The sequence below is a fragment of the Heterodontus francisci genome, chromosome 13, assembly GCF_036365525.1.
Source record: "Heterodontus francisci isolate sHetFra1 chromosome 13, sHetFra1.hap1, whole genome shotgun sequence".
NCBI lineage: Eukaryota > Metazoa > Chordata > Chondrichthyes > Heterodontiformes > Heterodontidae > Heterodontus > Heterodontus francisci.
The window spans coordinates 27,227,793-27,255,135 of record NC_090383.1 but is presented as its reverse complement, the minus strand read 5'-3'; the positions used below and the strand labels follow the sequence as shown (position 1 = coordinate 27,255,135).

General features: G+C 42.2%; 2 protein-coding genes across 2 annotated transcripts in view; both read right to left on the bottom strand.

Annotated features, from left to right (window-relative positions):
* The window catches only part of kat14 (lysine acetyltransferase 14), a 48,955-nt gene extending 38,196 nt beyond the window's left edge, over positions 1-10,759 (bottom strand). The window contains exons 1-3 of the mRNA XM_068044593.1: positions 10,672-10,759; positions 10,225-10,535; positions 2,882-3,003 (exon numbers count right to left, since the gene is read on the bottom strand). Coding sequence (XP_067900694.1) covers positions 2,882-3,003; positions 10,225-10,492 — 390 coding nt within the window. The 5' untranslated portion in view covers positions 10,493-10,535; positions 10,672-10,759. The remainder of the gene's footprint in view (positions 1-2,881; positions 3,004-10,224; positions 10,536-10,671) is intronic.
* On the bottom strand, positions 10,447-26,436 carry pet117 (protein PET117 homolog, mitochondrial). Its single transcript, XM_068044595.1, has 3 exons — positions 26,241-26,436; positions 10,672-10,847; positions 10,447-10,535 (listed from the first exon to the last, which is right to left on the bottom strand). Exons 1-2 carry the CDS (start codon positions 26,334-26,336, stop codon positions 10,683-10,685), a joined length of 261 nt encoding a protein of 86 aa, XP_067900696.1. The 5' UTR covers positions 26,337-26,436; the 3' UTR covers positions 10,447-10,535; positions 10,672-10,682.
* Between the last annotated feature and the right edge of the window lie 907 nt (positions 26,437-27,343).

Below are 27,343 nucleotides of genomic sequence, written 5' to 3'. Positions count from 1 at the left end.
CACTGCCCTCATCAAAAAACCCAATCAAGTTAGTCAAGTATGATTTTCCCTTAACAAGTCCATGCTGGCTCTCCTTTATTAGTCCATGCTTGTCCAAGTGGTTGTTAATTTTCTCCAGATTATGGTTTCTAAAAGCTTTCCCACAACTGATGTTAAACTGACTAGCCTGTGATTGCCAGGTTTATCCTTTTCTGCTTTTTTTGAACAAGGGTTTAATATTTGCAAACCTTCAGTTCATTATTACCATCCATGAAGCTAAGGAGGATATAAACAATGTGACCAGGACCTCTGCAATTTCTACCCTTACTTCCCTCAGCAACTTAAGATGCATCCCATCTGGACCGGCTTACATATCCACCGTAGGTACTGCCAATCTTTCTAGTAACTCTTCATTTTTAAAAAAAATCTTATCTAGTATCCCAGCAATTTTCTCATTTACCATAGCTTTAACAAAATCCTCTTCCTTGGTAAACAGAGACAAAGTACTTATTTAGTACCTCAGCTACATCTTCTGCTTCCACCAATAGCTCTCCAGTTTGATCCCTAATCAGCCCCACTGCTCCTCTGACAACCTTTTTACTGTTAATGTATTTACTGAAGACCTTGAGATACTCTTACTTAGTCACCAATCTGTTCTCATACTGTCTCTTTGCCCTTATTTCCTTTCTTGCTTCTCCTCTGTACTTCATATATTCAGCATGATTCTCCATTGTATTATCAAGCTGTCATACACCCTCTTTCTCTGCTTCATCCTATTCTCTAACTCCTTTGTCACCCAGGGAGCTTTGGCTTTAGTTGCCCTCCCTTTCCCCTTGTGGGAATCTGGACCGTAACTTGAACTATCTCCTCTTTAAAGGACAACCATTGCTCCACTATATTTCTGCCTGCCAGTCTTTGACTCCAATTTACCTGGACTAGATTCCTCCTCAATTCGCTGAAATTAGCCTGTCCCCAGTTTGGTATCTTTATCCTAGATTGCTCCTTGTCCTTCTCCACAACTAAACAAAGCTGTAATTTTGAAATGCAGACACTGCTGTAATGTAGGAAATGTGGACGTCAATTTGTGAACGGCAAGCTCCCACAAAGCAATGTGATAACGACCAGATCATTTGTCCTACTAATGTTGGTTGAGGGATAAATATTTTCCAGGACACTGGGGAGAACTCCCCTGCTGTTCTTGGAAATAGTGCTATGGGATCTTTTACATCTGTTTGTGAGGACCGTTGGGGGTCTCAGTATAAAGTTTCATCCAAAAAAATGGCACCTCCAACAGTGCAGTACTCCCTCAGCACTGCACTGGAGTGACAGGCTAGATTATGTGCTCAAATCTCTGGAGTGGGGTATAAAGGCAAGGTTAAAACTTAAAACCAGGGCTAAATACCTGCTAGTGCCAAGGCTACTTCTCAAATTGAGGAACTATTTCTCCTGCACTTGCTTTGCTGAATCACAAGCTTGACTGAGATCACAATCTATGCCATCTTCTGCAAAGATTTGAAAGATATCGTCAAATTAAATTCACTAAAAGGTGAATGTGGGAGGAGAAGTCATCATTTGAGGAGGACAGAAATGATGCACAGGGACAATTAACTTTTTTAAGCAGCTGTAGAAACCTGTACATTGAGAACATCACAAACAGGCATGAAGGTCCACTTAGCAAATAAATTTAGGTAATATCTCATTTACAAAATTGAAGATCAGCTACCTATCTGACTCCAAGAATGCTAAGATAACAGTTTCTCTGTTCCTTCTCTCAATACTGAATGAGTTTTTTTGTTAAATAATGAAATGCTTAGAGGTACCCTGGTCAAATTCTGGTTGTTCACCTCCAAGACCCTGGGTTTAAATTCAGCACATGGAAATGAAAATGAATGCTGCAAACATTATGAATCTGGATGGGACAGTCTCAATCCCAGTTCTTTGTGGGCATGGACCCACACCACAATCTGTTCTCTCATCTCCGTCAATGCACTCTGAATCCTTAGGCACAGTGAGAAAACAGCCCATGATTGTTTTACACCACCGACCTCCCACCCCCACAGTTGGTGAAGGGATGCTACTGTCACTCTGTGATATCATTCTTTGGGTTCGAGGGTGCCGTACCATCATGGTACAATTTCACAAATGTCAGTATTCTGTCCATTTAAAAAATAGATTTTCATTAAACAAAGAAATAAGACCTGATCTGCATCTCAACTCTGTTTAATCATATTACGTCCATATTCTTTGATACCCTTACCAAAAATCTATCAATCCGAGTCTTGAAAGCTTGAACTGTCCCAGAATCCACTTTGTGGGTGAAAACGTGCTTCCTGATTTTCCTCCTGAATGGCCTAGCTCTAATTTTAAGATTCTTGATTCCCCTACCAGACGAAATAGTTTCTCTATCTGCCCAATCGAATGCCTTTATTTACACACCTCGATTAGATCATCCCTCAAGCTTTGCACTCAAGGGAATACAAGCCAAGTTTATGGAACCTGTCTTCACCATTTAACCCTCTAAGCTATTCTGACCGTTTTACTAGCACTTCTTTGCCACCTTTTTCTGAAGAAGCAGTAGTGAGCCCGGCTCAGGCAACATCTTCTCGGTTAGCCAGGCTGCGAACGGAAGCCCCGAGATGCACAAAACACCAAGTCCAACTGGCGAAGGGAGGCAACCCATATTAGGAGGAGCCGACATCATGGTACACAGGATTCACAAATAATAATCTAATGCAATCACAACTAACGTAGAACATCAGACAAAAGATATGGGAACAGAACACAGGTTTTGGTCCTAAACATGCAAAACAACAGGTAATTTTAATCGATAAAACTGGTGGACATGGGTATATTTTGTACTTGTATATAAAATTCAGAGCATATTTTCGATGATCATACGTACTTGTTGCCATGTGAGCTTCAGTCTCTCAAAGTGCTCCTTCCCGTCTTCTGCACAGTCTGAACAACTGAATCGGAAGAAATTATCGCCCCGCAAGTAACTGGGATGCTCTCCCCTCAACTGAGCTGGAGATAGAGGGGGAAACAGTGCAGAGAAGTTGAAAGAGGGAAAGAAAGGATCTGATTTATATCAAAACTGAAAAAAACCACTTTCGCGAGGTAACAAAATATTTCAAGTTGATGCTTTACACGATGTATAGGATATGTCCTGATAAGATCCAATATATCAAACTCCACAAGTAAAGCTGTTGAGACATCTTATACTTAATGCCACATATTGCACACCTTTCCAAACTGCTTCTTCCCATCTTCTGCTATGGTCAACTTCACAAGTACATTTCATGCCTGACTTGTGACCATACTTAAGACAAGTGATTGGCCATCACTCAGATCAGTTCAAAACAAAACCTGGTATTTTTTTTTTATTTGTTGGTGCCTCTGGGGGTCTTTCAACACCAAAATTCCAACAGCCAGGCAGCATATGCAAGCATAAATATTCAGAGGAACAGGAACATGCCACTGAGCCTCTTGAGGCTGATCTGTACCTCAACTCCATTTACCAAACTTAGATCAAAATCTCTTGATACCTTTAACTATCGAATTGCTTTAATGTTTTAAACACCTCAGTGGTACATTCCACAAACACTTTCCCCAGCCAAGTTCCCCTCCAAGCCACACGCCATCTTGACTTGGAACTATATCACCGTTCCTTCACTGTTGCTGGGTCAACATCCTGAAACTCTCTTCATAACAGTACTGTGGGTGTACCTAACCCACATGGACTGCAGTGGTTCAAGAGGGCATCGCACCACCACCTTCTCATGGGCAATTAGGGATGGGCAATAAATGCTGGCCTAGCCAGCGACGCCCACATCCCCATAAATGAATTTTAAAAAATTCCAGCCAGTATGGTTTATTATTGCAATTTTTTTCTGAAATCTGGTACTCTGAATTTATTGCCTTAAACTGATCCCATCACTTCCCTGCCAATGACACATCTGCAAGCTGCAAAACTTGGCCATAGTGTTAAGCACTCTAATATTATCTCAAAACGCAAAAGGACCAAATCTAAAAACATGGTGCACAAATGTTGCTCAGTCAACATAGTGAGAATTTTTCACACATCATAAAATCATACAGCACAGAACTGGCCACTCGGTTCATCGAACCTGTGCCGGCTCGTAGAATACCATTCCCTTGCCCCATAGCCCTTTACTCTTCAAGTAATTCCCTTTTGAAAGTTACTACTGAATTTTCTTCCATCACCCTTTCAGGCAGTGCATTCCAGACCAAAACTTGCTGCATTAAAAAAATTTCTTTACTTGCCCTCTGCTTCCTTTGACAATCTTAAATTTGTGTCCTCTGGTTACCGACCCTTTTGGCAGAGAAAGTTTCCCCCCATCTATTCTGTCAAAACACTTTGTAAATTTGAACACCACTATTAAAACTTCCCTTAACCATCTCTGCTCCAAGGAGAACAATCCCAGCTTCTCAAGTTTCTTCACATAACTGGTCCCTAACCACTGGTACCATTCTGGCAAATCTCCTCTGCACCCTCTTCAAGGCCTTGATATCCTTCCAAAAGTGTGGCACCCAGAACTGGACACCGTTTGGACAAAATTAACATTGTGAGATTCATTCACACATCATGTGAAACCGACTTTACCAAAATTCTACTGCAACACCAGATTGCATAGCATAAGGTAATATTCTTTGGCCTCCTTATCTCGAATGACAATGGATAAGCGCCTGGAGGTGGTCAGTGGTTTGTGAAGCAGCGCCTGGAGTGGCAATAAAGGCCAATTCTAGAGTGACAGGCTCTTCCACAGGTGCTGCAGAGAAATTTGTTTGTCGGGGCTGTTACACAGTTGGCTCTCCCCTTGCGCCTCTGTCTTTTTTCCTGCCAACTACTGAGTCTCTTCGACTCGCCACACTTTAGCCCCGTCTTTATGGCTGCCCGCCAGCTCTGGCGAACGCTGGCAACTGACTCCCACGACTTGTGATCAATGTCACAGGATTTCATGTCGCGTTTGCAGACGTCTTTAAAGCGGAGACATGGACGGCCGATGGGTCTGATACCAGTGGCGAGCTCGCTGTACAATGTGTCTTTGGGGATCCTGCCATCTTCCATGCAGCTCACATGGCCAAGCCATCTCAAGCGCCACTGACTCAGTAGTGTGTAATAGCTGGGGATGTTGGCCGCCTCGAGGACTTCTGTGTTGGAGATACGGTCCTGCCACCTGATGCCAAGTATTCTCCGGAGGCAGCGCAGATGGAATGAATTGAGACGTCGCTCTTGGCTGACATACGTGGTCCAGGCCTCGCTGCCATACAGCAAGGTACTGAGGACACAGGCCTGATACACTCGGACTTTTATGTTCCGTGTCAGTGCGCCATTTTCCCACACTCTCTTGGCCAGTCTGGACATAGCAGTGGAAGCCTTTCCCATGTGCTTGTTGATTTCTGCATCTAGAGACAGGTTACTGGTGATAGTTGAGCCTAGGTAGGTGAACTCTTGAACCACTTCCAGAGCGTGGTCGCCAATATTGATGGATGGAGCATTTCTGACGTCCTGCCCCATGATGTTCGTTTTCTTGAGGCTGATGGTTAGGCCAAATTCATTGCAGGCAGACGCAAACCTGTCGATGAGACTCTGCAGGCACTCTTCAGTGAGAGATGTTAAAGCAGCATCGTCAGCAAAGAGGAGTTCCCTGATGAGGACTTTCCGTACTTTGGACTTCGCTCTTAGACGGGCAAGGTTGAACAACCTGCCCCCTGATCTTGTGTGGAGGAAAATTCCTTCTTCAGAGGACTTGAATGCATGTGAAAGCAGCAGGGAGAAGAAAATCCCAAAAAGTGTGGGTGCGAGAACACAGCCCTGTTTCACACCACTCAGGATAGGAAAGGGGTCTGATGAGGAGCCACCATGTTGAATTGTGCCTTTCATATTGTCATGGAATGAGGTGATGATACTTAGTAGCTTATTAGTAATATACATCAGTCTATTACAGATGTGAAATAGTGCAAATGAAGCAACCTACATTTTTCCTTGGGTGTAAACGGGAGCCACCACAAACATGACATGAAAACTGATTGGAGATTGACAAAATATATTACCTCATGCAAGGCTGTGCAAGGGACGCCACTCTTATTTTGTCAACATCTTCCCACAGAGAAACTCACCAGTTAATACTCAGCAGCATAAAGCCCTATACGATATACCTGACTTCTCATTTACTAAGAATCTAACATAATACATAGCTTTACATTGTACTTACAACACTGAAATAGGCTATTTAGCACAACAGATCCATGCCTGTGATTATATTCCATATGAACCTCCCCTGATTCTTCATCTAACCCTATCAGCAGATCCTCCGATTCCTTTGTCCCTCATGTTTTTTCTAGCTTCCCCTTATATTATTCATCTGAATTACTCCTCATGGTAAAAAGTTCCACATTTTAATCACTCTCTGGGTGAAGAAATTTCTCTTGAATTCCCAGTTGTATTTATTGGTGACTATCTCATATTTATGGTCCCCAAGTTCTGGTTTCACCTGCAAATGGAAGTATTTTCTCTACATCTACCCTATCAAACATTTCTATAACCTTATCTTTATCAGTTCACCCCTGGTCTTCTCTTTCCTAGATAAATCTTTCTGGATGGTTATAACCGCTCAGTTCTGGTATCATCCTAATAAATAAATAGTGTAGGTGGGGATGTGGTAGGGAATATGGGATTAATGTAGGATTAGTATAAATGGGTGGTTGTTGGTCGGCACAGACTCGGTGGGCCGAAGGGCCTGTTTCAGTGCTGTATCTCTCTACGACTCTAAATATATTTTGCACCTTTTCCAGTGCCTCTATATCCCGTTTTATAATATGTAGATTCCAAGTATGGTCTAACCAAGGTTCTATACAAGTGTAATTTAGCTTCTCTGGTTTTCAAATTCTATCCCTTAAGAAATTAACCCTAGTGCTTTGTTTTCTTTTTTTCTGTGGCCTTACTAACTTGTGCCACTACTTTTACTGATTTCTGTACCTGTACCCCAGATCCCGTTGCTGCTCGACTCCATTTAGACACTTATTTCCGAGGAGTCTGATTTCCTCAATCTTCCTACCAAAACATACCATCTCACACTTAGCTATACTGAAGTTCATTTGCCAATTACACATCCATTCTACAAGTTTATTAATGTCCTCATACATTTTGGCCTGTATTAACATTCAAACAAAAGTGAATTGATTTCAGTCACACGTCTGTATCCCTTCAACCCTGCCCTAAGCACCACCTCATACCCGTGCAATCTGCCTACAAAATCGGTTATGTCCCAGCTAGCATTGCTCTTTCGGTGATCTATTCATTTCAAATCTGTGTTTTGATGGCTCACTGAGCTGTGTGATCTCATCACTGGGGAATGAAAAATGTCTCCACTCTAGCATCTGCATCAAATACTTCCATATGTGGTACATAATGGGCAGATGCACAGTGAAAAGACAGACTTGCATTTATATAAGCACTTTTCATAACCTCAGGTTCTCACAAAGCACTTTACAGCCAATGAAGTACTTTGGAAGTGTAGTCACTGTTGTAATACAGGGAATGCAGCAACCAATTTGCACACAGCAAGGTCCCATAAAAAGCACTAAAATAAAATACCAGATAATCCGTTTTAGTGATAATGGTCGAGGGATAAATATTGGGCAGAACACTGCAGAGAACTCCCTTGTTCATCTTTAAACTAGTGCCTTGGGATCTTTTATGCCCACTTGAGGGAGCAGATGGGGCCTCAGTTCAACAGAGCACCTAAAGACAGCATTTTCGACAGTACTGCACTAGAGAGTCAGCATAGATTTTGTGGATTCTCTGGAATGGGACTCAAGCCCATGCAGTACCTTCTGACTGAGGTTGGAGTACTACCCACTGACACTCCTTGCCAGGAATTGTTTTCAAGTCCCCCACAGTTCAGGTGGTTAAACTATTGACCGACACAGACCATAAAGGCATGAGGTTCAATCCCTGGTCAATGTTGAGTTTGATGCTATCTGCTGGACTGTCCTTGGGTAGCACCAATTGGCCTGTGAGGCTCTGATTTAGGGAGGCAGAAATCAGCCACAGCTCCAGTTCTCCAGGGTGCCTACTGGAAGAGTGAAGAACTGGGCACTGGGTGAGGACGAGTTTGAGCTTGATAGTGATTGAAGTGGAGTGGGGATGGGAGAGAAACAATCAAATAATTTGCAAATGGCCACTTTGAGGAGACGCTGGAAAGGAACCAGTCCTCATGGGAAATGTACCTGGTGAGGAGCAAGTGCCATCACAAAAGGTGGGGTGGAGGAGGAAACGGAAATGAGAAAAGAGGAAATCATGCATACCAATAATTTTAAAATATTTTTTAAAATGTAAATCTTCATTTTATTTATAATCAATTGAGGTCAAATGTTATCACCTGATTTGAATAATGAAGCAAATATTTGTATACATCCATCTCAATGTTTTACAACTAAACCCGTGTCATGACTGGACAATTCAGTATCTCTAATCTGAGCTCTAAACCAGCTTGTACAAGCAGTCACCACCTGGCTTTGTTCATTGTTTGAATTGAGTGCAGAGGGTATCCGCATCAGTATTTCCTTTCATATGCTGAAATTAGTAGCAGGGCTACTGCACTCCTAATGATGCTAATGCGGTCAGGATGGGATGTGGATTTTCTTACAGAAATGCTCAGCGACAACACATTGACTGAACAGTTAGTACAAGGTATTTAAATTTGGAAAAAGGTATAACCAATATAAATAAGCATTAAAATTAGGGTACTATCCATGCTACAATTTAACAATTCTATATTGAACATAAAGCACAGTAAGCAGCTTTTGTTAATGTATTAGAATCTGATAACATTGAAATATGATATTGCTCAGGGTATATGAAGGTTTCCATTAGTAACTCTAGGACAACAGATTGAACTGAGGGAATACAATGGTGCAGTCAAAAATACATCTGCCATCAGCATGTGGTACTACTTCAGATATGCTCTCAATGGGATTTCCCTTACATATATTTCATCCTTCCATTTTAATTTGTTTTTTTTAAATTTGCAGCTTATAGCAATTTATCACATCTCTTAGCACATACAAATGAATTTATAAACAATTACTTAGAAATGTTGCTGTGTAGGCAAATGCAGCAGCTATTTTGCACACAGCAAAATATTACTAATAGCAATGAAGTGATTTATTTTTGCTAGTGCTGATTGAAGGAGGAACGCTAGCCGGAATATCAAAAGAAACTGCCTGCTTTTCTTACTGCATACTGAATAGTACTGTCAGCTCTTCAACGTCCACATGTACATGTACAGCCTCAGTTTAATGTTTTATTCACTTAACAGCACCTCCAACACACAACACTCCCCTAGTATTGCACTGGAGCATGTGTTTAGATCATACAAAAACGTGCTTAAGGAAGTGAAATAAATTCAATGTGGCGACGGTCTGACCATCAGTAACTATTTTGCACAGGAGTACTTCAAGAGGCAGTAGGTGCCTAATTAACTTATTCAAGGAGCCCAACTCCTGTTTTAGGCTTCCAGACGGCATGTCTCATAAATGGGCCCAAGAATTCAGCAGCGTGACCAAGACCTTTGCAGACTGGGCACAGGTTGTCTCACTGAAATAGTTATGTTTTGTGCCATTTTAAGCCTTAAAAATCAGCGCAAAGCATATTAATTTCTACCCAATCTCTCTAAGAAAACAAAATGACTACGATGGCTCTTGCTTATTCGGTATATCTGGATTTCTGTGACAAATTTCAAAACATTGTAGAAACCTTCCATTTTGTACCTATGCAAAATCCCCAGCTACTCCGATAATGTCAGTTACTGTAGGAACCAATGGTGTCAGCGTCACTCCACTGACCAATCAGGGTTTCAGACTAATAGCACACAGTAGCTTTTACAGGATAAGGCACCCTGCCTACAAATGGCAGTTCCCTTTGTCTTACCTTCTGGATCTTGGTATGATTTATGGATCATATGACTCAATTTTCACAAGAAAAAAATACAGGAGAGAATATATATTACAAGTAGCTGCACAAAACACATTAACTTAAGAAATTTGAATGCCTTCCATTTTCCACTGAACAACTTTACCAGTAATTTCCACAAAGGTTCGCCCAATTCTCCATGATAACTTTGAGGAAAATTGAGGAATGCCAGTGGAAATTCTACAACCCTCATCTCAGATGAACAAAAAGCATTACTCTTATGGATATTTCAGAAGTAACATACGTACTTGCAGGTACCCACTTCAGGCATTTGTCACAGTAATAGGACATCTCTTCTGTCCAGGACACTTCCCCTTCATCACCTAGCTCACTGTTCAAGGAATCCCCACTCTGATCATGGGACAGATCCACCGAGGCTTGGTCTTCTGACTCAACTATCAGTAGAGTTTCCCCTTCAACCTCTCCTTCCTCCAAACCTTCAGAGGCAGTCATTCTTGCACATTCATCCTCCATTTGGTGAGAAGTTAAGCTTTTTGTCTCCCTGTTATCGTCCATCTTCCCAAACTTCTGGCAGACTTACAGTAGAAAGGATCAACAGCTAGATTGGCATAAGAGTATTCAAAGAGCAGCTTTATTCATCTTAAATTAAATAATTCTATCAAGTCTTTTCCACAATTATGGAGGGGAAAAATATCCGTCATCTATTAAACATCCAAAGTCATTAATGCACATACAAAAAATGAAACTACTGTTTTTCAGATTGTTGAGTGTTCCTGGGGGACAAGGTGCTTCTCTGAAGTCGATCTGCTTCCAATTTCTTCGTCAGACTAATCTGTTCTTCCAGGATTCGAAGATTCTCCTTTTTGCGCTCCTGTCGTTCAAGATCTCTGAAAACCCCTTCTCGCAACCTCTATGGGAAGAAAAAAAGATTTAGTTGCATTCAAAAGATTACCTGGTGGCCAATATAAAAAAATTACATTAATTTGCTGAACATTACAAAGCAGCTTTAGAGAAGCATATCCTAATCACTCAAGTGACTGAAGATTCAAGCTCGGAAGCCCAGAGAGGCAATTTCTCACTTGAACTCCTTAACCAGTTAACCAAATGCAGCAGAGTGCAGAGACTTTGATGAATCGTGCTTCAGGTCAATCTGTGTACGCGGTTGATCAAACGCTAGCTACTGATCCATTATTCCACTGGATTCAAAAAAGCCAGCATCAAATACAAACGAAGCAACAGCCAGCATGCGTCTCAATCCACATTACATCCCCTCTTACATCTCGGATTCCTAATCCAAATATAAAATATTCCTTATTCATTCAAAATAAAGAGGACACTGAACAATGTCAATGCTTACCTGGCACCAACAGTACATTTTGTGGGCAATTATTACACTACACTTTCCTGAAATGCAATAATCACTGAAAAAACAGCCTGTATCTCAATACCAGGCATGTTGAGCAACTGAGCCCCTCAAATATTCTGTGGTCTGCATTTTTTAGCCAAGTGGCAATCATTACAGCCTCAGGGGCTCACCTCTGCTTCACTTTTGTAGCTACAAGTGCTCTTGGACCTCAGTTCCTAGCTTTCCCAGTGAGGTGTTACCTAAGCTGAGATGCAGCCTTTTTCTCCCTCCTGCTTCTCGTCTTCCAGCAAGGGCCAAGAACCAATCACTAAGAATAACAAGGTTATCCCAGAGTCAGACGGCTGGAGGGAATGGGACGAGACATAAGGAGGCTGCTGCAGAGATGGGGTGCAACAATGCCATGGTGAGATTTGTAATTGAGAAAAGATTTTGAATTCAATACCAACAGAAGGAAGAGAGAGAGAATTGAAGGCTGGTGTGCGGCACTGGAGCAGGGCTGAAGCCCAGAGCAAGTTGCCATATTGGTGGAACCAGTGACACCAGTATGGTAATCTCAGCCAGAATGGGTGGAGAGGGAGGTAAAGATTGAGTGGTGAGGAGAGCAAATGGAGAGAGAAGGGTGCTGGAGAGAACAGGGACAGACAGCAGAGTGAGCTATGATGGAGGTGGTAACGTACTGACAATGTGAGGAAGAGAAAGCGGAGAGGTGATAGGATTGGTGTTTTTAGGATTCTAAAGGGACTAGATAATGTAGATCATGACAAGGACTGGAGAGGAAAGGGAGATAACACAACAGAAACATTATAATCTTTATGATGTCAAAGCTAACAACTCAACCTCATTGCACCTTTTCAATTCATCATAAAGCAGCTAAATCCACATTACAACCAAGCAGCTTACGTGGCATGTCTTCACAATGAAATCCATAGCTACCCAAAGATTTTGATAAACAACAGAGGTCATACAAGCCGAGTGTTTGTTCATGTAAGAGGCTCTAAAGAAACCTTGCTAGCCACTGGAGAGAAATGATGGCGAGACATGCAAAGTGGAAAATTTAATTTCAGGTTGTGAATAGACTATTCACCACAGAATGAGCCTAAAAGTAGTTATGTTCCTTCAATTAAAAAAAAAGACATCTCAGTATCGTGGTGTTCACATCCTGTTCCATGTGGGAACCCCATGATGCTTCTCGTGTCCTGGACAACCACATATGCAGGAAGTGTAGTCAGTTAGAGCAGCGCAAACTCCAGGTTTCGGAGTCTGAGCAGCAGCTGGCATCACTACAGTGCATCTGCGAGGCTGAGAGTTTTGTAATAGCATGTTTCTGGATGTGCTTACCCTGCAGTTTAAGGTTATGCAGGCAGATTGTGAATAGGTGACTTCCAGGTAGTCAAGGAGGACCAGGCAAGAGGCCCAAGTGCATCTCACTCTCCAACTGGTATTCAGTTCTGAATACTGTTAACAGTGATGGTTCCTTTGAAGTGTGCAGTCAGAGCCAAATCCACAGCAACACAGCTGACTCAGCTGTACAAGGCGGCAGGAGGAAGATTAGGAAAGCAAAAGTAACAAAGGATTCAACAGTTAGGGAAATAGACAGGCATTTCTGCAGCCGCAGATGTGAATCCAGGATGATAAGTAGCCTCCCTGGTGTCAGGGTCAAGAATGCTCTGCCCCTCAAACAACTCCAGGACACTCTCACCTTCCACAGCTATCTTTGAACCTAGGCATTGGTCTATGCTCCAAGCTAACTTCATCTTGTCAACTTTGTCTTATGACAGGACTTCAGATTTTAATTTTGGGCATGAATCACAAAAAGTTAGTATGCAGATTGTCATGGTCCTGTAGTTTTTTCTCAGAGTATGCGGTTTGCCTTTAAGGCTTGCAAAGGATCAGTATTGCTTTAAGAACCAGCAAGCCTTAGGAGCTATAGGAAGGTGCATTTTCGATGCCTTAGAAACAGCCATTTAGAGACTGCAATTCAAAGGGTGCATTCTCGTTACCATAGATTATAGCCACTGGGAGTGAGCCTGATGCAATACATTTGTTACAATTCAGTTTGAACTGGCTTTTAGTGAGACAGTTTGTCCTAACAGACAGACAGAGGCACAGCAGACACAGCTGTGATGAGCATGCCTGAAAAAGAGCTCTCAACCATTTAAACTGAAGGAAAAGGATTTTAGTCTGTTTAATTATTATCTCTCAAAATTCTAAAACATCAAGCCAAAACAGAGATCTCTGGTGATTTGAATTGAAGAAGGGGAAGTTGGACTGTGGCAATCTTTTGTCCCTCAAAAGCTCTAAAGTCAGATTGATTCTATCAAAAGTGTTCGCAAGTTGTTGTTGAAATTCATCGCCGAAGAAGGAAGCATCACCTACTGCTGAAGTTAGACTGTTCTACGTGGAAGAACCTTTTCCCCACCAGACGGCTGCGAGGACTTTGAACAACATTGTACTGTAAATTTGCAAGGACCCTAATTTTTTCTATTTTAAATGTTGTTTATATCTTCATAGTGTTTAAGAATTTAGTTTTTCTAATTAGAGTTAATTTGTTGATTTAAAGACACCTGGTTTGGTTAGCCTCATTCAGGCGGTTAATAAATGGTACAATTTGGCTGGGTCTTTCTTTAATTTGGAAAGTTTTAAATGATGTGTTAGCCGATCTGTGGAACGACGGCATTGAAATATCTGTGCGTCTCTCCACCACCCTCAGTATCGAATATTTTGATTGGGGGTTTTGACAGGAACGGTTAGTCATATGTATTGCGGGCTCATTTGCGACTTGAATCACACATTAATTGGGTTTCTCATCTGTGGATTTGAATCATCTTAATTGGGGGTTCGCTCACATTTGGAATCATAGTAATTACTCGTCTTTGTGATAACATTTATCTTGGGGTCTTGCGATTGACATCATTAATTGCTCGCGAGTCTGAGATCTTATCAGTTGGAAACTTGATTGTTGGGATCTAAATCTGACACCAATTACAAAGAAATTAAAAGAACCAGGTCTTTTGTTTAATAAAGGTACAATCTATACCATTGTTATGGCATTAGTGATTGTAGCAGAGTTTTTGGGAAAGCAGAATGTTTCCCCGGGTGACTTGATAATTTTAACAGGAACAAATGAAAAGAATTGGCAGCGAAATTGGGGTTGGAATTGAAATCAGGTACCAAAAAAGCAGGGATAATTGGATTGATGGCCGATCATCTAGAATTGGTAGATGATGATGATAATACAGATTTTAAAAAACGAATACGAAAGACATGAAGGGTAGCGCAGTGGTTAGCACTGCAGAATCACAGCTCCAGCCACCCGGGTTCGGTTCTGGGTACTGCCTGTGCGGAGTTTGCAAGTTCTCCCTGTGACCGCGTGGGTTTCCGTCAGGTGCTCTGGTTTCCTCCCACAACCAAAGATTTGCACGTTGATAGATAAATTGGCCATTGTAAATTGCTCCTAGTGTAGGTAGGTGGTAGGAGAATGGTGGGGATGTGGTAGGGAATATGGGATTAATGTTGGTGGGCCAAAGGGCCTGTTTCAGTGCTGTATCTCTCTATGACTCTAATGTCACTTGAGCAGCTGCAAAGCACTCTTGGGGAGGTGGGGAAGGATGAACAGTCAGTACTCATAGTCCATATCGGTACCAACGACATAGGCAGGAAGAGTGATGAGGTCCCACAGGCAGATTTTGGGGAAATAGGAAGGAAATTAGCAAGCAGGATCTCAAAGGTAGTAATCTCCAGATTACTCCCATTGCCATGCGCTACTGAATATAGAAATAGGAGGTTAGACCAGATGAATGCGTGGCTAGAGAGACGGTGCAGGAGGGAGGACTTTAGAATCCTGCAACATTGGGACCTGTTTTTGGGGAGATGGGATCTGTACAGGCCAGACAGGTTGCACCTGAACAGAGTGGAACTGGGGCCAATTAGGGACCAAAAAGGAGATTTATGCATAGAGACAGAGGGCATGGCTGATACTAAATGAGTGCTTTGCATCTGCCTTTACTAAGGAAAAAGATGCTGCCAAAGTCACAGTGGAAGAGGAAGTAGCTGAGACACTGGATGGGCTAAAAATTGATAACGAGGAGGTATTAGAAAGGCTAGCTCTGCCTAAAAGTTGATTAGTCACCAGGGCTGAATGAGATGTATCCAAGGATACTGAGGGAAGGTAGAAATTACGGAGACACTGGCCATAATCTTCCAATCCTCCTTAGATACAGGAATGGGACAGAAGACTGGAGAATTGCAAATGTTACACATTTGTTCAAAAAGCGCCTTCAGATAAGCCCAGCAACTACAGGCCAGTGAGTTTAAACTCGGTGGTGGGAAACCTTTTCGCAACGATAATCTGGGACAAAATTAACAGTCACTAGGCTCAAATGTTAGCACAGGTTTAAGGGCAAATCATGTTTGATTGAGGTTTTTGATGAGGAAGGGTTGATGAGGACAATGCAGTTGATGTGGCGTACATGGACTTCCAAAAGGCATTTGATAAAGAATCATAAATAGTTACAGCACAGAAGGAGGCCATTCAACTCACCTAGTCCCGCTCACCCGCCTTTTCTCCGTAGCCCTTCAAATTTTTTCTCTTCAGACAATTGTCCAATTCCCTTGTGACAGCCACGATTGAATCTGCCTCCACCACTCTCTGGCCGTGCAATCCAGAACCTAATCACTTGCTGCGTAAAAAGTTTTTTCTCGTGTCACTGTTGCTTCTTTTTCCAATCACTGCTGTCGACAGTAATTTCTGTTAACTGTTAGCCCAAAGACTTTGTGATGACGTTTCAACTAGTGTGGTTTCAATAGATTCTGTATTTAGCCAATGAATATGTAATTAATCCTATGTTGGTGGAGCAAATAATTCAGTCTTTAAGACGTCTTTATCTGAAACAAATTCAATTTTAAGTAGCTAAGGATGAGCAGTCATAAAATTGATATTAAAATAATGAATATGAAATGTCTTTTGCTTGATTTTAATGATTAATTATAAAGTGTTACATAACAGACTTGTCAGCAAAGTTAAAGCCCATGGAATAAAAGGAACAGTAGCAGCATGGATACGAAGTTGGCTGAGTGACAGGAAACAGACAGCACTGGTGAATGGTTGTTTTTTGGACTGGAGAAAGGTGGGGGGCCCCACTGATTGGTATTAGGACCGCTGCTTTTCTTGATCTATATTAATGACCTAGAGATGTGCGTGCAGGATGCAATTTCAAAATTTGCAGGTGGCAGAAAACTTGCAAGTATTGTGAACTGTGAGGATAGCGACAGACTTCAAGGGGACATATACAGACTGTGGAATAGGAGGACACACGGCAGACGAAATTTAATGCAGAGAAGCATGAAGTGACACATTTTGGGAGGAAGAACCAGTAGAGGCAATATAAAATAAAAGGATTCAATTCGAAAGTGGGTGCACGAGCAGAGGGACCTGGAGGTATATGTGCACAAATAAGGTGGCAGAGCAGGCTGAAAAAGCAGTTAATAAGGCATACAGGATTCTGGGCTTTATTAATAGAGGCATCGAGTACAAAAGCCAAGATGTTATGGTGAACCTTTATAAAACACTGGTGCGGCCTCAACTGAAGTATTGTTTCCAATTCTGGACACCAGACTTTAGCAAGTATGTGAAGGTATTCAAGGCGGTACAAAAAACTTACAAGAATGGTTCCAGGGATCAGGGACTTCAGTTACAAGGACAGATTAGAGAAGCTGAGGCTGTTCACTTTAAAGAGAAGGTTAAAAGGAGATTTGATAGTGGTGTTTGAAATCATGTCTGGACAAAGTAGACAGGGAGAAACTGTTCCCATTGGCAGAAGGGTCAAGAACAGAGGACACTGATTGATCGCAATTGTCAAAAGAACCAAAAGCGACATGAAGAAAAACCTTCTTTCAAAAGTGAGTGGTTAGGATCTGGAATGCACTGCCAAGAGTGTGGTGGTAGCAGATTCAACCATGGCTTTCAAAAGGATATTGGATAATTATCTAAAAAGAACAAATTTGCAGGGCTATGGGGAAAAGGCAAGGGAGTAGGACTAGAAGAGTTGCTCTTGCAGAGAGCCAGCATGGACACGGTAGGCTTTTTGACCTCCTTCTATGCTATAACCATTCTCCGATTCCATATATTTAGGAACAGTATTGCATTTTGCTGCAGACACAATTCATAACTGGAAGCTCCATCATTTCCGTAATAGTGAAATAAAAATTCCAGTCATCAGATCTCAGTCTGCAAAAAGCATAATGTATCAGAAAGTGGAATCATTCGCATTTTGCTAGAATCATACAACACATTTGGCCCATTGCTCCGATCAAGATGAAAGGATTCAAAGTTGGCGCGTCATAAACATGATCTGGTACTAATAACTTGTCACAAGTATCTCCTCTGTCAAGGTGGAGATCACATGGAATGCTGCAGAAGAGCATGAAGATGATCGTGGGGTAGCCTCAACAAAAGTGTCCAAGCGGTGACTTTGAAGGTTATTTCAGTAGCTTCAACGGAGGTAACTTAATAAAAAGCAATAGATTCTAAAAGCTTGGAAGCTGCAAGCAATCTCAGAGTTGCAATTTCATGAATGAAGTCCCTTCACATGTATATATGATGATAGCACTGACAAATTGTCAATGCCAAATGTGTCCAGTGCAGCGCCTTGTAAAAATCTATCCCGCAGACCACAATTCTTGTATTGAAAATTATGCAGATCACATGAGAACATATTCGCTTCAGCAATGGGCTATTTTAGCAAGAGTATCCTCATTTATCTGGAAAAAGTGAAGACCCTAAATCTTATAATGACAAGAGTCATCCTTAACTGAGCTCAATATTACCTAAAATATGATGGCTTCAGGAAGAATCCATATTGCACAATACAATAATGGAAGAACCTTCGGCCTCTTATGCCAAAAGAAAGGAGGAAGAGATGTCCCAGTTAGTCCCAGGAATCCTGTTTCTTTACAAAGAACCCACACATGGTGTGTACCATGCTGGTGATAAAAACCAGGGAAAACTGCAATGATATTCCAATGCTGCAATACCATACCTTTATGGGCTCTTGAATTAAATGAAAGCAAGTATCATAGCCTTTCTTTGAGGCTACAATTGACTGGGATCTGAAAAAGCAACATTAAGAATTCTGTTTAAGGGCAAACTTATTTTACTGTGGAAGGATTCTAATGAGGATACATACTATGCCCAAGAGAATGCACCTGCAGATGGGAAAAATAAACAGATGTTCAGTCAAACAGATCACAATCATAACAGCCACTAAAATCAACTGGGGTAGGAAGGTAGCAATTAAAACTTGCTTTCATAGCCACATTTCCTTCCTCAACAACTGCCTTCCACTCCAACTTATTCCATGTGGAATCCAACTGAAATTTCACCTTTAATATTTCCCATCCAGCCATGATTACATATATCTCCAAGATATTCAGCATTCCTCCAACCACTGCTCTCATCGCATCCAGAGTTCAACACTCAATGCCATATGCCACCACATGCACACTCTCAATTTCTCTTTTCAGCGGCACCAACTCACTATCCTTGCTCCACAGAACTAATTTCTTCCTATCTCGACTCTCATTTTTTCTCCCCTGTCCAGTCTTTTCCCACCTACATCCAGGATGCTTCTGAGACACACTGCACCATTTTAGCAGTTTTCAAGCCCTAACCATCTTATATCCACCATGGACATCCAATATTTCGACACCTCCATCCTCCACCAGTTTGGTTTATTCCACCTGACTGAACTTGTTCTCACATTGAACAACTTCTCCTTTAATTCCATTCACTTCCTCCAAATAAAAGGCATCGCTATGGTAGGTAATGCATATGGATCTCAGCTATGCCTGCATTTTTATAGGATACATAGAACATTCTCTGTTCAAATCCTACTTGGGGCCCCTCCCTCACTTCTTTACCATCACTTTGATAAATGCATTGGTGTCATTTTCTGCTCTCGCCCTGAACAGGAAAATTTCATCAAACTTTACTTCCAATTTCTACCCTTCCCTCGCCTTCATATGGTTGTGGGGACTTTTCCTTTCCTCATATCTCTATATCTATTACTAGGGATAGGTTATCAAACAATATTCACTATGCCCGCTGACTCCCACGGCTACACTTCTTCACACCTGACTGCTTTAAAGGATTCTATTCGATTCCTCTAGTTTCTCAGTCAACGGCGGGTCTGTTCTGATGTTGCAACTGTCCATACCAGCACTTCCGATATGTCTTCCTTTTACCTCAACTGAGGATTCCCCTCCACGTTCGTTGACAGGGACCTCGACTGTGTCCGTGCCATCTCCCACACTTCTGCTCACTCCTTTCCCCACCTCCTAGAACCACGATAAGGTTTTCTTCCTCACCAACGACCTTGACATTCAATGGATCACCTACTGCCATTTTCGCCTGACCACCATTTTCCAATCCTCTCTGGTTACAGGTGTGGTGCCCAAGGACTGCTAACATTGTACTGCTGTTTAACCAAGGGAGCAATGGACAGACCAACTAATTATAAGCCAGTTAATTGTCGGAAAAAATTCTGAGGGACAGTATAAATCGTCATTTAGAAAAGCACAGATTAATTGAGGGCAGTCAGCATGGATTTGTTAAGGGAAGGTTGTGTTTGATTAAATAGATTGTATTTTCAGAGGAGCCAACAAGGAGGGTAGCATGTTTGATGTAGTCTATGTGGATTTCGTGAAGCTTTTGACAAGGACCCACATGGAAGACTGGTCAGAAAGATAAGAGCTCATTGAGTCCAAAGGCAATTGGGCAGGAACCAACATTTAAGAAGTATTTAGATGAGCACTTGAAACACTTGCATATAAGGTTACGTGCCAAGTGCTGGAAAATCAGATTAGAATAGATTGGTGCTTGATGGCTGGCATGGACACAGTGGGCCAAAGGGCCTGTTTCTGTGCTGTATAACTCTATAAAATTGACTTAAAGGCATGACGCAAAGAGCAATGATGGATGGGTCTTTCTGTGATTGCAAGCCAATGGGATTCCGCAGGGCTCAGAACTAGAATTCTTGCCATTTGTGGTGTACATCAATGTTCTAGCCATAGTCCCAAAGGACCACCGGCATCTCTCACCATTACAGAGAAACAGTTGGTGATGTACAGCTTGAGGCTCACCACTCCTCAAGCATGGGGTAAGGTGAAGAGGCAGGCCTCCATGAGCTACCACAGCCAGTACGGGGACTGAAACCACACTGTTGGTGTCTTTCTGCATCATACTCTAGGTGTCTAGCCAACTGAGCTAACCGGCCCCCCTGGTGTACATCAATGAATAAGACTAAAATGTAGGGGGCATGATTAAGAAGTCAGTAGATACAAAAATTGATAGTTGATAGTGAGGAAGAAAGCTGTAGACTGCAGGAAGATATTAAAGGGCTGGTCAGGTGGGCAGAAAAGTGGCAAATGGAATTTAATCCGGAGAAACGTCGGGTAATGCATTTGGAGACAGCAAACAAGGCAAGTAAATACTCAATAAATGCTTGATACCAAAAGGTGTGGAGCATCACTATGGGAATTAAGGGATGTGGGGATTGTGCTGAAAGGTGGAGGTGAGGTAAAAGATCAGCCATGATCTTGTTGAATGGTGGAGCAGGCTTGAAGGGCTAAATGGCTTACTCTGGCTCCTATTTCCTATGTTCTTATGCAGTGTTTGATCTATTTAAGTCAACCACAAGGAAATCTGAATATTAATTAGTTGGTCATTAGATAACTGGTAAGAGTGGGTTGGAGTCCTTACTAGATGGACAGTAGCTACTAGAAACATCACCTGACTGGCAGCGTGAGCAGCTCAACATAAAATGAGTGCGTGCATTTGCGCTATCTCCCAGATAACAAAACGAGTAGGCACACCATACCTCATTCCATGGCGGCCCCACTAAAAGGTGCAGAGTTTTAGAAACATAGAACTTTTGCAGCACAGGAGGCCATTTGGCCAGCGGAAACATTTTCTCTGCATCTACCCTGTCCAGTCTCCTAAGAATTTTATATAAATTAGAACACAACTCATTCTTCAAAACTTCAGGGTGTATAGGCCTAGTTTACTCAATCTTCACACCAAGGATACTGTTATAACCAGGTGAGAAAAGGGTCTAGGGGTTCCCTCTCAGCCTTTGCCTGGTTTAACCATAACAGGGTTTAATTTTAGAAACACTGTGTTTTAGCTCCCCCTCAGTGAATCCTTGTTCGCCACTTTCCAATTGTAAGGCAAAGAAATCAATTAGACAGGTTTTCTTAAACAAGGAAGGTGGAAGTTTATTAATTTTAAACTCTAATTCAGTTAACGACTACAAATATGCGACGCAACCATGCTAGCATGCATACATGATAAACACACACACTGTTAGAGACAAAAAACCTAGAAAGAATAAAGGGGAAAAGTTTGAGGCAACATCTGGTAGTTATTTACGGTCTTTTGAGTTCAATGGGGAGTCTTTGGTTGCCGGTAAGTCTTGCTGTTCACGCTTTAACTTGTTTTGATGTAGGAGCCTTTTCTCTCGAGATTTACATGTCTGCAGTGCATCCGGAGGCGTGTGAGAAAGTGAGAGCGCCAGCCAGGTTCCAGGTTCAGTTACAATCTGCAGTCTGGCCCCAAGCTGGCCTGTGTCTTGTTCAAAAAGCTTGGACCAGCAGGTTTGTCATGTGACCAGCTGGTATAACCACTTCTGCGTTTGTGGATTCTAAAGCTCTCAGTGGTGGTGGTGAGGGGGGGGGGGGGAGGGGTCTGTGTAGTGCTGTCTCTTGCCCAAAGATGTGGATCACCATTGCCCAGCCCAATCTGTTAACTGAATCAGTGAGCAATTCTTTGTCCCTCCAAGCACCGTCTCTTAGTATGCAAATGTTCTTCCAACCAAGTGTCTGGTGATCTCTTGTAAAACAAGTCATTTCTTCACTCCAGCAACAGTTTAAAATTATCAACGCAAGCTCGAGGAACAGCATCTCATTTACCGATTAGGCACACTACAGCCTGCCGGACTGAACATTGAGTTCAATAATTTCAGAGCATGACAGCCCACCATTTTACTTTCATTTTTAGTTATTTTTTCTTTTTTTCATTCTTTTTTACATTTTTTACCATCTTTTTTTTGCATTTATTTCATTTCATCTTAGTTTGTTCAGTATGCTTACCCACTATTTTTTTTCAGGTTTGCACTTGCTGCTGTTCAATATTCAGTGTATTAACACCTAATCTGTACTAATGCTTTGTCTTTCAACACACCATTAACATATTGTTTGCCTTTGCTCCGTGACCTTTTGGTCAGCTATGTGGCCTGGTCCAATCTAGACCTCCTTTGTTATCTCTTGCCCCACCCCCACCTCACTTGCTTATAACCTGTGACTTTTCTAATATTTGTCAGTTCCGAAGAAGGGTCACTGACCCGAAACGTTAACGCTGCTTCTCTTTTCACAGATGCTGCCAGACCTGCTGTTTGGTTCCATCATTTCTTGTTTTAGTTTAAAATTAATGTCCATATGACAAAATTAATATGCCTCATTCTTGGCAGGTGGGGGTCTTCATGACATGCTGTGTGGCACTACAACCATGCTAAATGGAATAGATTCAGAACAAATCCAGCTACTAAAAACTGGGCATCAATGAGACACTGTAAGCCATAAACTGCAGCAGAATTGTATTCAACCACAATCTGTAATCTCACGGTCTGACATATCCCTCACTCGACCATTACTGTCAAGCCAGAGGACCAATCCTGCTTCAATGGTGGAGAGCATGCCAGGTATACCTAAATATGAGCTGCCGACCTGGTGAATCTACAACACAGCACTACGTGCATATTAAACAGTGAAAGCAGCATGCTACAGAGAGAGCTAAGCGATCCCACAACCAACGGATCAGATCAAAGCTCTACAGTCCTTCCACATCCAACTGTGAATGGTGGTGGACAATTAAACAAACTGGAGAAGGAGGCTCCACAAACATCCTCATTCTCAATGATGGCGGAACCCAGCACCTCTGTGGAAAAGACAAGGCTGAAACATTTGCAACCATCTTCAGGCAGAAGTGCCGACTGGGTGATCTCTTGAAACATTACAGGAGTAAAACAAATGGAGATGGTCCAGACTAACAAAATATATTTATAAGACCATAATGGGCAGCGCAGTGGTTAGCACCGCAGCCTCACAGCTCCAGGGACCCGGGTTCGATTCTGGGGACTGCCTGTGCAGAGTTTGCAAGTTCTCCCTGTGTCTGCGTGGGTTTTCGCCGGGTGCTCCGCTTTCCTCCCACATCCAAAAGACTTGCAGGTGATAGGTAAATTGGCCGTTGTAAATTGCCCCTAGTGTAGGGAGGTGATAGGGAATATGGGATTACTATAGGGTTAGTATAAATGGGTGGTTGTTAGTCGGCACAGACTCGGTGGGCCGAAGGGCCTGTTTCAGTGCTGTATCTCTAAATAAATAAATAAAATAAAATTTTAAAAAACCAAGAGTAAAAAAAACTCATGGGTAGAGGCAGCAAATACCTTAGAACCATTTAATAGGTAATCTCAGGGTAGACACTGAGAGGGGTCAAACTAGAAGAGAATACAAGAAGGTCTAAATTAGGTTTACAGTGCATGTATGAAAACATACAAAGCGAGGTAAATAAAGTTGGTGAGCTGCAGACGCAGGTAGCCAAATGGGAATACAATGCTGTAGGAATAACAGAGACCTGGCTCAAAAAACTACAGAGCTGGGTACTAAATGTCCTTGGATACAAGGTGTTCAGGAAAGACAGGGAAGCAAAGAAAGGAGGAGGGGTGGCAGTATTGATTAAGGAGAATATTAAAGTGCTGGAGAGAAGGGAATCTCTTGGAGAGGTCGAGGACAGAATCTATTTGTTTACAGAGTTAAGAAACAATATATGTTATTAGACGACTGGATGCATTCTATAGTCCACCAAATAGTGGGATAAATATAGAGAAGCAAATTTGCAGGGAAATTACAGAGGTGCAACATCTATACTGTAGTGATAATGGGGGCATTTAATTATCCTAATGTAGACTGGGATGATAATATAAACTGCAGAGAGAGGAAAGAGTCTCTGAAGTGTGTTCAGAACTTTCAACAGTGCCATACAATAGGCTTCCAGCAAAGTTGAAGCCCATGGAATAAAAGGGACAGTGGCAGCATGAATACTAAATTGGCTAAGTGACTGAGAGCAGCGATAAACAGTTGTTTCAGACTGAAGGAAGGTTTACAATGGTGTTCCTCAGGGGTGGTACAAAGACCACTGCTTTTTTTGATATGTCTTAAGACTTGGGTGTACAGAGGATAATTTCAAAATTTGCAGATGATACACACAGTGGCGCAGTGGTTAGCACCGCAGCCTCACAGCTCCAGCTACCCGGGTTCGATTCTGGGTACTGCCTGTGCGGAGTTTGCAAGTTCTCCCTGTGACCGTGTGGGTTTCCGCCGGGGGCTCCGGTTTCCTCCCACAGCCAAAGACTTGAAGGTTGATAGGTAAATTAGCCATTATAAATTGCCCCTAGTATAGTATATACCTAGTATAGATAGGTGGTAGGGGAATTGTGAGGATGTGGTAGGAATATGGGATTCATGTAGGATTAGTATAAATAGCTGGTCGATGGGCGGCACAGACTTGGTGGCCGAAGGGCCTGTTTCAGTGCTGTATCTCTAAATAAATAAAATAAAATAAATAAATAAAAACCTGGAAGGAAGAGGAGATAGACTTCAAGAGAATACAGACCAGCTGCTGGAATGAGAAAACACATAACAGATGAAATTTAATGCAAAGAACTGCAAAGTAATACATCTTGGTAGGAAAACTGAGGATAGGCAATATAAACTAAAGGATACAATGCTAAATGGGGTGCATGAACAGAGAAACCCGAGCAAAAATCACTAAAGGTGGCAGGGCAGGTTGAGAAAGTGGTTAAAAAGGCATAAGGGATCCTGAGCTTTATAAATAGTGGCATGAAGTACAAAAGCAACTAAGTTATGATGAACCTTTATAAAACACACATTCAGCCACAATTGGAGTATTGTGTGTATTTCTGGGTACTGCACTTTAGGAAGGTGCTGAAAAGGTTTGAGAATAGTTCCAGCGATGAGGGATTTCAGCTACATGGATAGATTGGAAAAGCTGGGGTTGTTCTGCTTAAAGAGAAGGTTGAGAGATTTGATAGAGGTGTTCAAAATCATGAGATGTCTGGGCAGAGGAGACAGAAAAAAACTATTCTCATTGGCAGAAGGGGGTGAAAAACAGAGGACACTGATTCAAAGTGAATGGCAAAAGAACCAAAAGTGATCCAAGGTAAAACTTTTTTTTTTTTAAAACGCAGCAAGTGATTAGGATCTGGAATGCACTACCTGAAAGGGAAGCGGTGGCAGAGTCAATCGTGGTTTTCAAATAGGAATTGGATAATTATCAGAAGGGGGGAAATGCAGGACTGCAGGGAAAGGACAGGGGATTGGGACTCGGTGAGTTACTCTTGTAGAAAGGGGACATGGACACGACGGGCCGAATGGCCCCCTTTTGTACTGTACGCATTCTATGATTGTTGTTGTTTGGTGTGCAGACCCTTAAACACTATAATAGGAGTTTCTCCACTCCAAGCTACGGGGCTGATCAGAAGGAAAGAATAAACGGCGACCAGACGCGTGAACGGAATCGGGACAGCCTCAGATGCTAAATCGGGCCGCTCGCCGAGGCAGCGCGGGCTCCGAAGGAAACTGGGCCACATGCGCCTATAAAGAATTCCCCTCCCCCACGTCACGTGTCCCAACGGTCGCCTCAGAACCAGCAGGGTCAAATTAAAACGCCACCGGCATTAAATGCACATTCCCCGCCTAAAGGATTTCATCCTGAGGGCCCCATTAATGGGAGACAACAAGCTTGAGGTTCCAATCCGAGGCTGCGTGCGGGCCTAGACCTCGCTCTCAGTAGCTCGAAATACCCACCTCTCTGTCCAGCTGCTGTTTTAGATGGACTCCGGCCACGGTCCCCGCTGTCAGCGCCACAGAAACACCGAGAACCACCTTAGACCCCGTCGACATCCTGCGGCCTGGAAAACCCGGCCCGTCACCATAGAGACCGAGACCCGGGCAGTCGAGAGCGAGATTCCAGACATGAACAGCCGAGTGCAGAGAACGGGGAAATCCCAGGCACAACCAACCGAAACGAAGCACTGTCACCATGGAGACCTTAGGCGCCAAGAGTCAACTCCCAGACAGGAGCAACAGCACCATAAAGCAACTGGCCAAACTCTGGGGCTTCCTTTGAATATCCACGTGTAATCCTGAGGAAAAGACTGGATTTAAGTTTAATTGGTAAAAGAATCAGACGAGAGATGATTCTAAACAAATATACCAGTACTGAAATATACCTTAACACATGCGTAATGGCTATTCTAGGCATTGGAAATAATAAAATCGTAAATTGGTTCAATGCATGGAGTAATACCAAACTTTCTAAGTAAAGTCAATGTGAAATATGAGGTAGCGACTGTCCCGAACATCTTAAACATAATCCAATTTATATCTCGAGTAAACATCTTTCTTGCTTGGTTATACTATACAACAAATACTTTTCTACAAATAAACACTTATTACACAGCACTCACTCTCTAAACTCTTCTGTTGCCTCGAATCTATGCTGATCCCTTACACAATTTCTTATATGTAACTGAAAAATTATCTACTCTCTGATTTCAATGTCTCTAATAATCCTCTTGCTATCACAAAAAGGATAGGCTATAATAACATAGAGTATTTAACAACAATTTCTGATCAGAAATATATCATCTTACCTGAGACAAAAGTAAAACAGGAGAGACACTGTTTGTTAGCTAGAGTAGCTTAAAGAAGTGATAAAGTTGCTACTTCAGGCATAGTTTGTCCCTCTCCTGGGCAGACTGGTCTATTGTCTCAATGGGTGAGTTTGGCTGTGAATTGACTTAAGAGAAAAGAGTCATAGACCCTATAAATTCTATGATTCTATTCTCTTAAAAGTCAATTCACAACCAAATTCACCCATAGAGACAATGAACCAGTCTGCCCAGGAG